Below are 16371 nucleotides of genomic sequence, written 5' to 3'. Positions count from 1 at the left end.
CAACAAATGCTGGAGAGGGTGTGGAGAAAAGGGAACCCTCTTGCACTGTTGGTGGGAATGTAAATTGATACAGCCACTATGGAGAATAATATGGAGGTTCCTTAAAAAACTAAAAATGGAATTACCATATGACCCAGCAATCCCACTACTGGGCATATACCCAGAGAAAACCGTAATTCAAAAAGACACATGCACCCGAATGTTCATTGCAGCACTATTTACAATAGCCAGGTCATGGAAGCAACCTAAATGCCCATCAACAGACGAATGGATAAAGAAGATGTGGTACATATATACAATGGAATATTACTCAGCCATAAAAAGGAACGAAATTGAGTCATTTGTTGAGACGTGGATGGATCTAGAGACTGTCATACAGAGTGAAGTAAGTCAGAAAGAGAAAAACAAATATAGTATATTAATGCATGTATGTGGAACCTAGAAAAATGGTACAGATGAGCCAGTTTGCAGGGCAGAAGTTGAGACACAGATGTAGAGAATGGACATATGGACACCAAGGGGGGAAAACTGCGGTGAGGTGGGGATGGTGGTGTGCTGAATTGGGCGATTGGGATTGACATGTATACAGCGATGTGTATAAAATTGATGCCTAATAAGAACCTGCAGTATAAAAAAACAAACAAAAAAAAAGAAAAAGTCAAAATCATCAGGTTGGTTTTGTTTTGTTTTGTTTTTTTAGATAGAGAATTTTAATTAAATTGGTATAGTTAAGACCAAAAAGATAAAGTGGACATTGTCATTGTATCTTCAGCCCTTGCTTTAACAGGCAAATGAACACAGCTTGAAACACAGGTGACTCTTGCTGTTCTATGAGACAGTGAAGGGAGCTTCTCAATATTTAAATATATTAATATAATCAATTATAGAAATCTAAATATAAAACCAATCTCCTATAGGGTTTGAGAAGGCATTCACCATATCCCTGAAAAGTTTAACATTTCCTTACTCAAGTTTAATCATCTCTTTAGAAAGGGAAAACAGTGATAGTACTTGTTGAACCGGAATTACTATCAAAATTCAAAAAGCTGACCATATTCATTTAGCCACAAGCCAATGTTATTTAAATCAGGACAGAAATATTACACCAGCCATTCATGATCTGAATTCTAGTGTATGAGATCAATTTAAATATGGTACACATAAAAAGTCATGAGACATTTGTTTCATAATAAATAAGGCAGTGGCCAACGATTACGCATTAGTAGCTTTTTTGAGATAAGCTATCAAGTCTGCCCTTTCTCCCTTCTTCTTAATGCCAGCGAAGATCATTTTTGTTCCAGGGATGTACTTCTTGGGATTCTCCAAACACTCCATCAGCGTCTCCTCTCCCCCGGTGATGCCTTTGCTCTTGTTGGCATCACTGTAAGAGAATCCGACAGGCTGACCTGTCTTTCGCCCAAACAGACCATGGAGATTTGGCCCAGTCTTGTGCTTGCCTCCCTTTTCCACAGTATGGCAATGGGCACACTTCTGAACAAAAATCTTCTTGCCCTTCTCAACATCACCCATTTTTAAATAGTTCTTTCTCCGTACACGACTATGAGGTTCCCTCTCGCAAGCTGAACGTCCCGCTCTCTAACCCCAAGGACACGCCGGTCCGCGCCTATGTATGGGTGTTGGTGCCCATCAGGTTGTTTTAACTGAAATTATAAGGAACAGTACAGAAACAGACCTTCTCAACTGAGCTCCATATTACCTATGTACATCTCCACCTGGATATCCCATAGGAAACTCAAATGGAACATGTCCCTAGTAAAAGAACTGCTTAACTCAAATCAGCTTCTTAAAAAACAAGGGGTGGTAGGTTTTGTACATTTACATATAAAGGATTAAGTATGTGTGAGGGGGAAAAAAAAGAATATCCATAATCCAGCTAAAACTACCAAAAATCAATAAAATTATCCAGATTTCCCAGGTTAAAAAAAAATTAACATGTCTCAATTAAATTCATCCACTCCCAAACCTGCCCTTCTTCTTAGAGTGCCTACTCTAGGTGGTCTCCCAAATAAGAAACTCAGGAAGTGATGCTAGATTCTTCCCCTTCTTCCCCTACCTTAATCCAGTCATTATCTTAATCTAACATACAGTATTTCTAAATTTCCTTGAATTTGTCTTCTCTATTCCAGCTACCTTATATCAGGGCTTGATCTCTTTCCTATATTACAGCAATAGCTTTATAATGTTCCAACTATCCTCCACATAATTGCTGAAGGGATCCTTCTAGATTGAATGTAAGCCTGCACATGTCACTCTCCTGCTTAAAATTCCCCAAGGAGTCTAAAATTTAAGCTTCTCAGCATTGCAAATAAAATTCTTTATTAAATGACCCTACTCTGGCCTCCATCCTTATTTAAAACTACTTTTTTCACTCATTCATTCATTCATTCAATTCGTCAGTCACCAAATGTTTATTGAGCGCCTATAATATCGCAGATTCTATAGGCACTGGGAAATACTCTAGTGAACAAAATAAAATGTCCTACCCTCTCGAAGCTTACAGTCTAATGGAGGAAATTACTCAGTGAATATATTCATCCATTTAACAATATTTTTTGTGTATCTACCTGTATAAGCACTCTTGTCAGTGCTAGAAATACAGTGATGAGCAAGACAAAGTCCTTACCCTCAGACAGTTTATATCTGAGAGAAACTGTGATAAATGCCATTAAAATAAAGCTATGAGATACACAAGGACAGGAAAACCTGAACCAATCTGAGGGGTCAGGAAAGACTTCTGAAATCAAGAGTGATATCTGAGATAAGAACCAAAGATGAAGAGGCAATGGCAAGGAAAAGAGTTGTGGTGGTGAAGAGCATTCCAGGCAGAGGGAAGAGCCTTTGTACAAGGCCCTGACATGAGTGGGAGACCAGGGCATTAGGGAAAATAAAAAGCCAGAGTAACCAGAGAGTAGGAATGGTACCCAAGGAAGGTGACAACAAAGGCACTAAAATTTAAATCAAATAAATGATCACTGTGTTGGGAATGGATTATTAGGGGTATAAGAGTGGAATCTGGGGGGCCCATTTAAAAGGCTATTACAGGGGACTTCACTGGCCGCCCAGTGGTTAAGACACTGCACTTTCAACGCAGGGGGCGCAGGTTCAATCCCTGGTCAGGGAACAAGATCCCACGTGTTGCGCGGCACAGCCAAAAAAAACAAGGCTATTACAGTAGTCCAGAGCTGAAGCCAAATGATACACAGGAATATCTATACCAGACAGATGTCTTAATGCCTACGAACTGCAAAGGAATCTAGGCCATAGTCCCTGTGCCAAGCCCACAAGTTGAACTGGGTATAAATTCAAGAAACACAAAGGACTACTCCATCCATGAAAAAGGAAATACAAACACTCAGCTCACTGAGAGAACAGCAAGCACTGCACCTGTGCCTAGAGATGGAAAAGGTTACCTGGAGGAAAATGGGTCCCAGGCCTGCATCATTCACAGATGTGAAGTGTAAATTCACACTACACGTATGGTACAAGGACCTCAATCTGACACTTCATCATAAATAAGGTTCAGAACTAAAGAATGAAATAGGACCACAACAGAAGCAAATGAAAAACTGTACAGTAGAGATGCTTCCACAATCTGAGACACACAGGACTTAAGTTCAGTTTTTTTGGTTTTTGTGGGGTTTTTTGTTTTTTGGCTGCTCCATGTGGCCTGTGGGATCCTAGTTCCCCAACCAGGGATCAAACCTGGGCCCCCAGCAGTGAAAGCATGGAGCCCCAACCACTGGATCACCAGGGAATTCCCAAGTTCAGTGTTTAAAGAAAAAAAAAAAAAAGAAAAAGAAAAAACAAACAAACACAGAGAAACAAACCTCCCACAAGGAAATCAGCTGATGCAGCCATCAGAGACTGCACCCCAAGAATAAGAAATAATATAACAACCTGAAAAAGACATTTTAAAAGAAGGTTTAAAAATAAGATAGGGTTCCCCCTAAGATCAGGAACAAGACAAGAATATCTATTCTTACTACTTCTCTTTACTACTGTACTAGAGGTTCTAACCAGCACAATCAGGCAAGAAAAAGAATTAAAAGGCATCCAGACTGAAAAGAAAGAAGTAAAACTGTCTTTACTCATAGATGACATAATTACTTGTATGAAAAAGTCTGATGAAATCTACAAAAAAACCATACTAGATTAAGTGAATTTAGGAAGGTTGCAGAACACAAAATCAGTACACAAAAATCAATTGTATTTCTATAAACTAGCAATAAACAATCAGAAACTGAAACTAAAAACACAACAGTACAGGAAATTCCCTGGCGGTCCAGTGATTAGGACCCCATGCTTCCACTGCTGTGGGCCTGGGTTTGATCCCTGGTTGGGGAACTAAGATCCCACAAGCTTCATGGTGCAGCCAAAAAAAATTTAAAAAACCCCAAAAAACAAAACACAATAGTATAAAAAAAATACCCTTAAGAATAAATCTGTCATTGCAGCACTATTTACAATAGCCAAGACATGGAAGCAACCATGTCCATTGACAGAGGAGTGGATAAAGAAGATATGGTACATATATACAATGGAATATTACTCAGCCATAAAAAAGAACGAAATAATGCCATTTGCAGCAACATGGATGAACCTAAAGATTGTCATACTGAGTGAAGTAAGTCAGACAGAGAAAAACAAATATCATATGATATCACTTATATGCAGAATCTTAAAAAAAATGGTACAAATGAACTTATTTACAAAACAGAAATAGAGTCACAGATGTAGAAAACTTATGGGTACCAGGGGGGAAAGGGGAGGAGGATAAATTGGGAGATGGAGTTGACATATACACACTACTATACATAAAATAGATAACTAATAAGGACCTACTTTATAGCACAGGAAACTCTACTCAATCCTCTGCAATGACCTATATGAGAAAGAATCTAAAAAAGAGTGGATATATGTATATATATAACTGATTCACTTTGCTGTACACCTGACACAACACTGTAAATCAACTATACTCCAACAAAAATTTTTTTAAAAGACTCAACAATTAAAAAAAAAGAATAGGGCTTCCCTGGTGGCGCAGCAGTTAAGAATCCGCCTGCCAATGCAGGGGACACGGGTTCGAGCCCTGGTCTGGGAAGATCCCACATGCCGCAGGGCAACTGGGCCCGTGAGCCACAACTACTGAGCCTGCGCATCTGGAGCCTGTGCTCCGCCAACAAGAGAGGCCGCGATAGTGAGAGGCCCGCGCACCGCGATGAAGAGTGGCCCCCGCTCGCCGCAACTAGAGAAAGCCCTCGCACAGAAACGAAGACCCAACACAGTCAAAAATAAATAAATAAAAATAAATAAATCTATATAAAAAAAAAAAAAAGAATAAATCTGACAAAAGATGTGAAAGATCTGTACAGTGAAAACTACACAGCATTGTGGAGAGAAATTAAAGACCTAAATAAATGGATATATATACACACATATATTTGTTATTGGGCTGGAAGACTTGATATTGTTAGAATGTCAATTCTCTCCAGGTTGATTTAATAGAGCTAAAGCAATTTCAACCAAGATCCCAGCAGACATTTTTGTAGAAACTGACAAACTAGTTCTAAAATCTATATGAAGATGCAGAGGTCCTAGAATGGCCAAAACAACTTTGAAAAAGAAGTTGGAGGGTGAACACTACCTAATTTCAAGATGTATTATAAAGCTATAGTAATCAAAGACCATGTGGTACTTGCACAAAGATCAGTGGAACAGAACAGAGGGTCCAGAAACATTCCCATACATATACAGACAATTGATTTTTGACAAAGATAAAAGGCAATTCAGTCTTCCAACAAACGGTACTGAAAAATTGGATATCCATATGCAAAAAGTGAACTTTCATCCATAGTTTGGTATTATATAAAAAAATTAATTCAAAATGGATTGCAGATCTAAATGTAAAACCTAAAACTATTAAGTTTTCTAGAAGAAATCAGAAGTGAAAAACTTTTTAACCTTGGGTTGGACAAAGATTTCTTAGACATGACACCAAAAGCACAAAACTTTTGTTCTTTGAAAAGACATTGTTAAGAGAAAAGATAATGCACAGAGTGATAGAAAATGTTTGCAAATCATATATCTAATGAAGGACTTGTATCCAGAATAAAGAACTCTCAAAACAACAATTAGCAAATGAACAACTCAATTTTTTAAATGGGTATATGATTTTAAAACACTTCACCAAAGACGCACACGAAAAGCTCTTCAGCTTCCTTAGTCATTAGGGAAATGCATATTAAAACAATCAGGTACCACTATGCAACTATTAGAAGGACTAAAGTTTTTAAAAATTAAAAAGACTGACCGCATCAAGTACTGGCAAAAATGTGAAGCAACTGGAACTCTCATAGACTGATAGGGGTGTAAAAATGACAAAACTACTTTGGAAAGCACTTTGACAATTTCTTAAAAAATTAAAGGAGTTAAAGTATTCGACCCAGCCATTCTACTCCTAGGTATTTATCCAAGAGAAAATAAATGTCCATACAAAGACATGCACACAAATGTTCACCAGCAGTTTTTATTTGTAGTGGTTAAAAACTGCTAACAATCCAAAAGTCCATCAGCTGGTTACTGAATGCATAAAAAAAAAAATTGTAATAGATACACACTATCCACAAACATGGGTTAACCTCAAAATAATTAAGCTGAGTGAAAGAAGCCAGACCCCCATACACAAAAAATTAGTATATGCAGTATGATTCCATTTATATAAAACAGAAAATGCAAACCAATCTAGTGACAGAAAGCAGATTAATGATTGCCTGGGGGAGGGGAGAGGGAAGTAGAGGAGAAAGGGCATGACAAAGGAAACAAGGAAACTTTTGGGGGGTAATGGACAGTTTCACAGGTATATGTCAAAACTTATCAAACTGTCCACTTTAAACACATGTAGTTTATTCTACATCAATTACACCTCAATGAAGTTGTTTTATTAAAAAAAACAAGGCAGGAAGAGCCACAGATTAGGAGAATAATTGCAATGCATACTGACAAAGGATTAGTATCCAAATGTATTACTAATACCTACAACTCACTTTAAAACAAAACTGGGACTTCCCTGGTGGTCCAGTGGTAAAGAATCCACCTTCCAATGCAGGGGACGCAGGTTCGATCCTTGGCCAGGGAACTAAAATCCCACATGCTGCAAGGCAACTAAGCCCGCACGTCACAACTACTGATCTCGAGCGCCTCCACTACAGAGCCCACGCGCCCTGGAGCCCTCGCACCACAACTAGAGAGAGAAAACCCACATGCCACAACTAGAGATTGAAGCCCGGGCGCCTCAATGAAGAGACAGCACGCCGTAACGAAAGAACCCGCATGCCTCAACGAAGACCCCATGTGCCACAACTAAGACCTGATGCAGACAAAAAGTAAGGAAAATAAATAAGTAAAATAAATAGATATTAAAAAAAACCAAACAACTCAATAGAAAAATAAGCCATAGTAATGAACAATAACTTACAACAGAGAAAAATTAAATGACAATAAACAAATTAAAATATGCTCAAACTCACTAACAATGGAGAGAATGCAAATTAGAACATAAAATAGGGAAAGTGGCGGGGGGTGGTGGTGGTGTGATGAATTGGGAGATTGCGATTGACGTGTATACACTAATATGTATAAAATGGATAACTAATAAGAACCTGCTGTATAAAAAAATAAAACTCAAAAATTCAAAATAAATAAATAAATAAAATAGTCCCCTCATCCATTAAAAAAAAAAAAAAACCCATAAAATAGTACAACACACATAACATCAGCAAAAGTTGTAAAGATCCAGGGCTTCCCTGGTGGCGCAGTGGTTAAGAATCCGCCTGCCAATGCAGGGGACACAGGTTCGAGCCCTGGTCCGGGAAGATCCCACATGCCGCGGAGCAACTAAGCCCGTGTGCCACAACTACTGAGCCTTGCTCTAGACCCAGTGAGCCACAACTACTGAGCCCGCGTGCCACAACTACTGAAGCCCAAGTGCCTAGAGTCCGTGCCCCGCAACAAGAGAAGCCACCACAATGAGAAGCCCGCGCACTGCAACGAAGTGTAGCCCCTGCTCACTGCAACTAGAGAAAGCCCACACGCAGCAACAAAGACCCAACACAGCCAAAAATAAAATAAATAAAATAAATTTACCAAAAAAAAAAAAAAACAAGACTGGAGTGGAGAGAAGGAATGGGATTTAAAGCATTCTAAGGTTCCTGTATTGTTCAGGAAGGCAGAGATACTAATTTTAGAGTTCAATATGTATGCATGTTAAAAATGTAAAGGTTAACTCCTAAAAAGAAAAATACATAAACATAAAATGTTCAACTTGAAAATCAGTAAAAGAAAAAAAGAATATATATATATGAGAGCAAATAAGCAGCATGGTTTAAAAAAAATAAGGTATAAACGAAAATGGCAGAAATAAGTCTAAAAGTATCAGGAATCACATTAAATATGAAAAGACTAAACTTATCAAAAGACAGACTATCAGACTGATTTTTTTTATTGTATGATTTTAAAAAATTTTTTATTGGAGTAGAGTTGATTTACAATGTTGTCACACTGATTTTTTTTTAACCCAACTATTCACAGATTACCAAGATACATTTAAAGCAAAGTGAGCCAGAAAGGTAGAAAATTTAAAGGAAAATTAAAAGATATGCTATACAAATAGTAATCAAAAGAAATATTAGTATTATTCATTAATTAATATTAATATTAGACAATAAGACTTAAAGCAAAAATCATTAATATGCAGTCATCAAGAGAGAGCCAACAGCATTCATCAAAAGAGTACCCATTACTCCTGCAGTGAAACAGTCCTCCCCACCATGGATAGATATTTAAGAGGGTCCAAGTACTTGGAAGAAAAATGACCTTCCTGAGATCCTGCCATTTGCAACAACATGGATGAACCTGGAGGACATTACACTAAGTGAAATAAGCCAGACACAGAAAGAAAAAAACTGCAGGATCTCACTATATCTGGAATCTTTTTCAAAAAGTCAAATACTTAGAAGCAGAGAGTAGAATGGTGGTTATGAGGGGCAGGGAGGTGCGGGAAACGGGGAGATGGTGAAAGGGTACAAAGCTGTAATTATGTAGGATGAGTAAGTCTAGAGATCTAACGTACAGCATAGTGATGACAGTAATACTGTATCGGACACTGGACATTTGTTAAGAGAGTAGATTTCAGGTACTCCCATCACACAAAAAAATGTTAGCTATGTGATAAAATATGTTAATTAGCTTGACTATAGTAATCACTTCGCTGTGATATACCCTGTATATCAAAATATCATGTTGTACATCTTAAATACACACAATTTTTATTTTAAAAACTAATTAAAATTTTAAAAGAACGCCCTTCCCCAGGATCCAGGACTCCTCGCCCTTCCCTCCCTCCTAACACTCACACCCTCACCTCAGTATCTATCTGCCTGCTATCTACCAGGCCTAATCTTTTCATGTTCTTTATCTTTATATTGTCCATCAAAAGAAGCCCCAGACTTCCAGACCTCTCATCTCCCATGTTCTAATCCCCACACAGTTAGTCCTACACACTCCCTGCTCTGTCCCCATGTGTCACACACCTCTCTCCAAATTTTGAAACCCTTCCACTTGTGCCCAACATTTCCAACCTCTACTCTGGACCCTTCAACTTCTTATTCTAATTGAAACCTGATTCTCCTCTGAGGCCATACTTCCCTTGCAGCCCTCAAGCAGTGAAAGTTATTTTTCCCATACCCCTCATAACACTGGACCTGGGGGTGGGGAGTGCCCTCCTTGCTCCTCACTGATGCTTCCAAATTAGTCTCCTTCTGTCTTCCCTAAAAAACCTCTACTTTGAATATCATGTGAAAACTCTATTACCCATTACCAGGCTGTGATGGTTAATTTTATGTGTCGACTTGACTGGAGCACAGGGTGCCCAGATATCTGGCTAAACATCATATCCGGATATATCTGAGGGGGTGTTTTCAAATGAGACTAACATTTGAATCAGCAGACTGAGTAAAGCAGGTGATCATCCAATCCACTGAGGTACCAAATAAAATAAAAAGAAAAAGGCAGAGGAAGGGAGAATTCATTCTCTATCTCTCTCTCTCTCTCTCTCTGTCTGACTGCTTGAGCTGAGCTGTCGGTCTTCCGCTTTTGGACTTGGACTTAAACCATCAGTGTTCCTGGGTCCCAGGCCTTCAGACTCAGACCGGAAGTTACACTGCTGGCTTTCCTAAGTCTCCAGCTTACAGCCCCCAGATTCTCAGCCCCCATAATTGCATGAGCCAATTCTTATAAGAAACCTTATTCCAGATAGATATAGATACAGATACAGATGTATCTTATTGATTCTTTTTTTTTAAATAAATTTATTTATCTATTTATTTATTTTTGGCTGTGTCAGGTCTTTGTTGCTGCGCGCGGGGCTTCTCATTGCGGTGGCTTCTCTTGTTGCAGAGCACAGGCTCTAGGCACACGGGCTTCAGTAGTTGTGGCACACAGGCTCAGTAGTTGTGGCTCATGGGCTCTAGAGCACAGGCTCAGTAGTTGTCACGCATGGGCTGAGTTGCCCCATGGCATGTGGGATCTTCCGGACCAGGGTTCGAACCTGTGTCCCCTGCATTGGCAGGCGGATTCGTTTTTTTTTTTTAACATCATTATTGGAGTATAATTACTTTACAATGTTGTGTTAGTTTCTGCTGTATAACAAAGTGAATCAGCTATATGTGTATATATATATATATCCACTCCCTCTTGCGTCTCCCTCCCACCCTCCCTATCCCACCCCTCTAGGTGGTCACAAAGCCCCGAGCTGATCTCCCTGTGCTATGCAGTTGCTTCCCACTATCTATTTTACATTTAGTAGTGTACATATGTCCATGCTACTCTCTCACTTCGTCCCAGCTATCCCTTCCCTCTCCCCGTGTCCTCAAGTCCATTCTCTACATCTGCATCTTTATTCCTGTCCTGGAAGGTGGATTCTTAACCACTGCGCCACCAGGGAAGTCCCCCTATGGATTCTTTTTCTCTGGAAAACCCTACACTTTGACTCTCCACAACACTGTTCCTGTCCTAACTCTCAGTGACTTCAATTTCACATAGATACTCTTCCTAACACTCATCTCCTTGAATTCCTATCTCACTTCTCTGAATTCCTTGCTTCCAATGATCTTGTCCTTCACCTACACAGCCTACAATGATGCCTCCATAACCATGCTCCATCTCTCACCTACTCAGATTCCAACATCTTTTGATCCCACCACAACATTCAATTAATTGATTATACCAACTTTTCACCATCTCTTGGCAACTTCATGTCCTCCCTTCCCTCCTGACCTGGTTTAAATTCCACAGTGTATTATCACAATCACTCTCTTACACATATTCTCCATTGCCTTGACCCTCTCATGTTTTGTTCTACGATCTGAGTAAAACCTTTCTCTGGTTAAATCCACTCCAAACATACACCCCTGCAGCTGAATGTGGCTGGAGGAAAAAAACATGTTGACTAATCTCACTTTAAATTCATGTCCACAAACCTCGAGGGACCCTTAATGCCACCTGGCAATCATACAGTATTTCCCTGCTGCAGCCACTCTTACACTCTCCCGATCAAGTTCACACCTTCTCCACTCTCCACAAACCGGCATCACCTCCTCCCCACCCTCACTCTCAGCTGAGCACTTTGATTCCTTACTCACTGAGAATATTAAAACAGAAGAAAACTTTCACCAACTCCTACTGCCAAAGCCATCCACCTACTTGATGGTGGGTTTGAGATACATTTTGAAGATGAAATCAACAAGAATTGGAGATGGATCTGATGTGAGGTATGGGGAAGAGAAAGGGATCAAAGATGACTTTCAAGTCTTTGCTCAAATATTATTTTCTCAACAAGGCTTTCCCTTACCACCTTTCAGTCTCTGTCTTTCTCTCTCTCTCTCTCTCTCTCACACACACACACACACACACACACACACACACAGAGTCACACAGTCACATGTTCACACATTGTCTGTGTCTCCTTTCCTGTTTTCGTTTTGAGTTTTTTTTTTTTTCAATACCAGTTATCACCAACTGAAATACTAAACATTTTACTCCTTTGCTTAATATCTGCCTTCCCCTACTAGAGTATAACTGTGTGCAGACAAGGATTTTTATGCTTAGTTCACTCCTGCAGATCAGAAAAATAGTAGGCACTCAGTAATATTGATACTTTGTTAAAGAAATGAACTGTTTCTGGCATGGGCAAATGGTTGGATGGTGGTGCCATTTACATAGAAAAAGAATACCTTAATGGGGGAAGAATCACAGTCTCTATACAAAGGACTTTATAATCTAGTGAGAGAAAGACACTGAAACATACATTTACAACATATTAGGATTCTATGATTTGTTAAATCTACGATAAAAGCAAAATTGAAGAACTAATATTCTATGATCCGATTTTTATCAAAACTGTATGCTTTTATATATACATACACACTTGCACATATACACAACACATACATATATGTTTCTGCAACTATACAGAAGAAGTTCTGGAAGGAAAGATACCAAACTGTTAGCCTGTGGGGCAAGAACAGTACTATGCTATGTATGGGGAATGAGACTGAAGAGAGGGTGAGGAGACTTTCACTTTTCACCTTATACATGTTTTACAATAAGCATATTGCTCTTATAATTTAAAAATGAGAAACGGAAAAATTTCCTTCCTAAATTCCTAAAGGGAAAAAAACATATTTAACAGAAGATTAACACCCAGACTATAAAAAACTTCTATAAAACAAAAAAACCAATTTAAAAATGAGCAAAGTGGGCTTCCCTGGTGGCGCAGTGGTTGAGAATCTGCCTGCCAATGCAGGGCACCACGGGTTCGAGCCCTGTTCTGGGAAGATCCCACATGCCACAGAGCAACTGGGCCCGTGAGCCACAACTACTGAGCCTGCGCGTCTGGAGCCTGTGCTCCGCAACAAGAGAGGCCGCAATAGTGAGAGGCCCGCCCACCACGATGAAGAGTGGCCCCCACTTGCCGCAACTGGACAAAGCCCTCGCACAGAAACGAAGACCCAACACAACCAAAAATAAATAAATAAATAATTATTTTTAAAAAAAATGGGCAAAGTACATAAAAAGATATTTTACAAAGAAATATAGTCAATAAACATACACAACACACTCAACCTCATGTTTAATCAAGAAAAACAAAACACTTCTAATTCACCAGATAATAGCAAATGTTTTAAGTGTATAAGTTCGTTACCTACAACTACTGGTAGGACTGCAAATTGGTACTTTTTTTTTTTTTTTATGGCTGTGTTGGGTCTTCGTTTCTGTGCGTGGGCTTTCTCTAGTTGCGGCGAGCGGGGGCCACTCTTCATCGCGGTGCGCGGGCCTCTCACTGTCGCGGCCTCTCTTGTTGTGGAGCACAGGCTCCAGACGCGCAGGCTCAGTAACTGTGGCTCACGGGCCCAGTTGCGCCGTGGCATGTGGGATCTTCCCAGACCAGGGCTCGAACCCGTGTTCCCTGCATTGGCAGGCAGATTCTCAACCACTGCGCCACCAGGGAAGCCCCAGTACTTTTTTTTTTTAAAGTAATTTAGTGAGCAACAAAGTAAACAGTGTTATAATCCAAAGAATAATAAATATCCATGAGTCCATAATGTGTAAATAAATTATTAAATAAATAAATGGGGGACAAAGTACAAGTCTCTTTACAAAAAATTTCTAACTAGTAAGTGTAGAAGTAATGAGCGAAATAGAAAATAACAATTAGGATACCACAGTAATAACTGCTGCAGGCAAGATCTGATGAATGTTAAAATTAACAGGTGAACTTTTAAGAGAAACAGTATATTTGCATAGCCTCAAAATATAGCCCTAAAATATTTACTGTGGAGGTTTAAACCTGTGTCCAAATTCTCTGAGACTTCTCCCTCCAGAAGGTGGAACTTTTTTTTTCTTTTAATAAATTTATTTATTTATTTACATTTTATTTATGTCTGCGTTGGGTTTTCGTTGCGGCGAGCGGGGGCCACTCTTCGTTGCGATGCGGGGGCTTCTCATTGCGGTGCCTTCTCTTGTTGCGGAGCACGGGCTCTAGAGCACAGGCTCAGTAGTTCTGGCACATGGGCTTAGTTGCTCCGCGGCATGTGGGACCTTCCCAGACCAGGGCTCGAACCCGTGTCCCCTACATTGGCAGGTGGATTCTTAACCACTGCACCACCAGGGAGGTCCCGGAAAGTGGAACTTAATTTCTCTCCCCATGAGTGTGGGCTGGACTTGGTGACTCACCTTTAACAAATAGAGTATGGAAACAGAAAAGCAGAAATTTTACAGTGAAGAAACCCGGCAGACGAATTGGGAGATTAGGATTGGCATATATACACTAACATGTGTAAAACAGATAACTAGTGGGAACCTGCTGTATAGCACAGGGAGCTCAGTTTGCTGCTCTGTGATGACCTAGATGGGTGGGATTGGGGGTGGAGGGTATTAGAGGGAGGTCCGAAAAAAAAAAGAAACCTGGCAGACACCACCTTAATCAAGTAATCAAGGTGAACACTGCCAGTATTGACATGTTGATATCATCTACCCCCTGATACAATGCAATGAGAAGGGCACAACACTTCTGTGGTATTCTTCCCCCAAAATCTATAACCTCTGTCTGATCACAAGAAAACATCAGAAAAACCTATACCTGACCAGTACTCTTCAAAAGTGTCAAGATGGTGAAAAAGATAAGGAAAAACTGAGAAACTGTCAAAGACTGGAGGACACTAGAGAAATGATGGCTAACTGCATCCTGGACTGGACTCTAGAACTTTTTAGGACATAAATAGAAAAACTGGGGAAATCCAAATGAAGTCTATAGTTTAATACTATTGTACCAATGTTAATTTCTCAGTTTTCATACATACACTATGGTTATGGAAGATGTTAACAGTAGGGGAAGCCAGGGAAAGGATATATGGGAACTCTCTGTACTATCTTTACTCTTCTGTAAATCTAAAATTATTTCAAAATAAAAAGGTTTTGAAAAAAGCAATTTGGCAAGATTCACCAAAATTTTTAGAATAATATACCCTTTTACACAGCAATTCACTTCTAGCAACCTAGAGAAACACTCATATACTTCCAACAAGAAGCTTATAATGTGGCTTCCCTGGTGGCACACAGGTTAAGAATCCGCCTGCCAATGCAGGGGACACAGGTTCGATCCCTGGTCCAGGAAGATCCCACATGCTGCGGAGCAACTAAGCCCATGCGCCACAACACTAAGCCTGTGCTCTAGAGCCCGCGAGCCACAACTACTGAGCCTGTGTTCCACAACTACTGAAGCCCACGTGCCTAGAGCCCACGCTCCGCAACAAGAGAAGCCACCACAATGAGAAGCCTGCGTACCACAATGAAGAGCAGCCCCCACTCGCCACAACTAGAGAAAGCCCACACGCAGCAACAAAGACCCAACACAGTCAAAAATAAATAAATTTTTTTTTAAAGCAAATTATCAACACTAACACAGTCAAACTCTTATTGACAACAAATGATAGGTTTTGTTGCCTCTCCAATCCTATTTGGAAAAGGTAGGCAACGTTTCGTTCCAACTCAGGTCACATGTAGCAAAAATAATTATAACGATTATTTATTAAGTGCGTACTACATGCACTCACTGATCTAAGTGTTTTATAACCACTAAAAGGCAATGGTGGGCTTCCCTGGTGGCGCAGTGGTTGAGAATCTGCCTGCCAATGCAGGGGACACGGGTTCGAGCCCTGGTCTGGGAAGATCCCACATGCCGTGGAGCAACTAGTCCTGTGAGCCACAATTACTGAGCCTGCGCGTCTGGAGCCTGTGATCCGCAACAAAGAGAGGCCCTGATAGTGAGAGGCCTGCGCACCACGATGAAGAGTGGCCCCCGCTTGCTGCAACTGGAGAAAGCCCTCGCACAGAAACTAAGACCCAACGCAGTCATAAATAAATAAATAAATAAATAAACTAAAAAAAAAAAAAAAGAAACCTAGTGTGTACTGACTAGTAAGATGTAACAAAACATCAAGTTTGCATCTGAGTTAAATGGCTGCCTTAGTCTGTGGTGGTTCTGTACCACCTACTATTCAGGTCCTACAACACCTTAATTTCCTGTCATTCCATCATAGTTATAAACGAGTTTCACTGTTCTCATCAAATGTGAGGGAGCTTCTAATGATGAGATCCTTGTCCTGAGCGCTTGTGCAGCATATGCAGGTAGGCTATGACAGCAATTTACTATAAAGATATAAGAGGATAACCAAACAAAGTGAGCAGAAGAGTCACTTCCACCACACACTACTGTACATTCTGAATCAATGT

The 16371-nt window shown here is 40.0% G+C and overlaps 2 protein-coding genes across 2 annotated transcripts in view; both read right to left on the bottom strand.

The window, feature by feature from the left end:
• SPATS2 (spermatogenesis associated serine rich 2) overlaps positions 1 to 16371 on the bottom strand; it is a 145428-nt gene that overhangs the window by 123609 nt on the left and 5448 nt on the right. The gene's annotated exons all lie outside the window — the stretch shown is intronic.
• On the bottom strand, positions 1113 to 1541 carry LOC137775335 (cytochrome c-like). Its single transcript, XM_068561119.1, has one exon. It carries the CDS (start codon positions 1528 to 1530, stop codon positions 1213 to 1215), a length of 318 nt encoding a protein of 105 aa, XP_068417220.1. The 5' UTR covers positions 1531 to 1541; the 3' UTR covers positions 1113 to 1212.

This window comes from Eschrichtius robustus, chromosome 13 (genome assembly GCF_028021215.1).
Source record: "Eschrichtius robustus isolate mEscRob2 chromosome 13, mEscRob2.pri, whole genome shotgun sequence".
Lineage (NCBI taxonomy): Eukaryota > Metazoa > Chordata > Mammalia > Artiodactyla > Eschrichtiidae > Eschrichtius > Eschrichtius robustus.
Note: the sequence above shows the minus strand (reverse complement) of the source record. Positions and strands in the feature narration are given on the sequence as shown.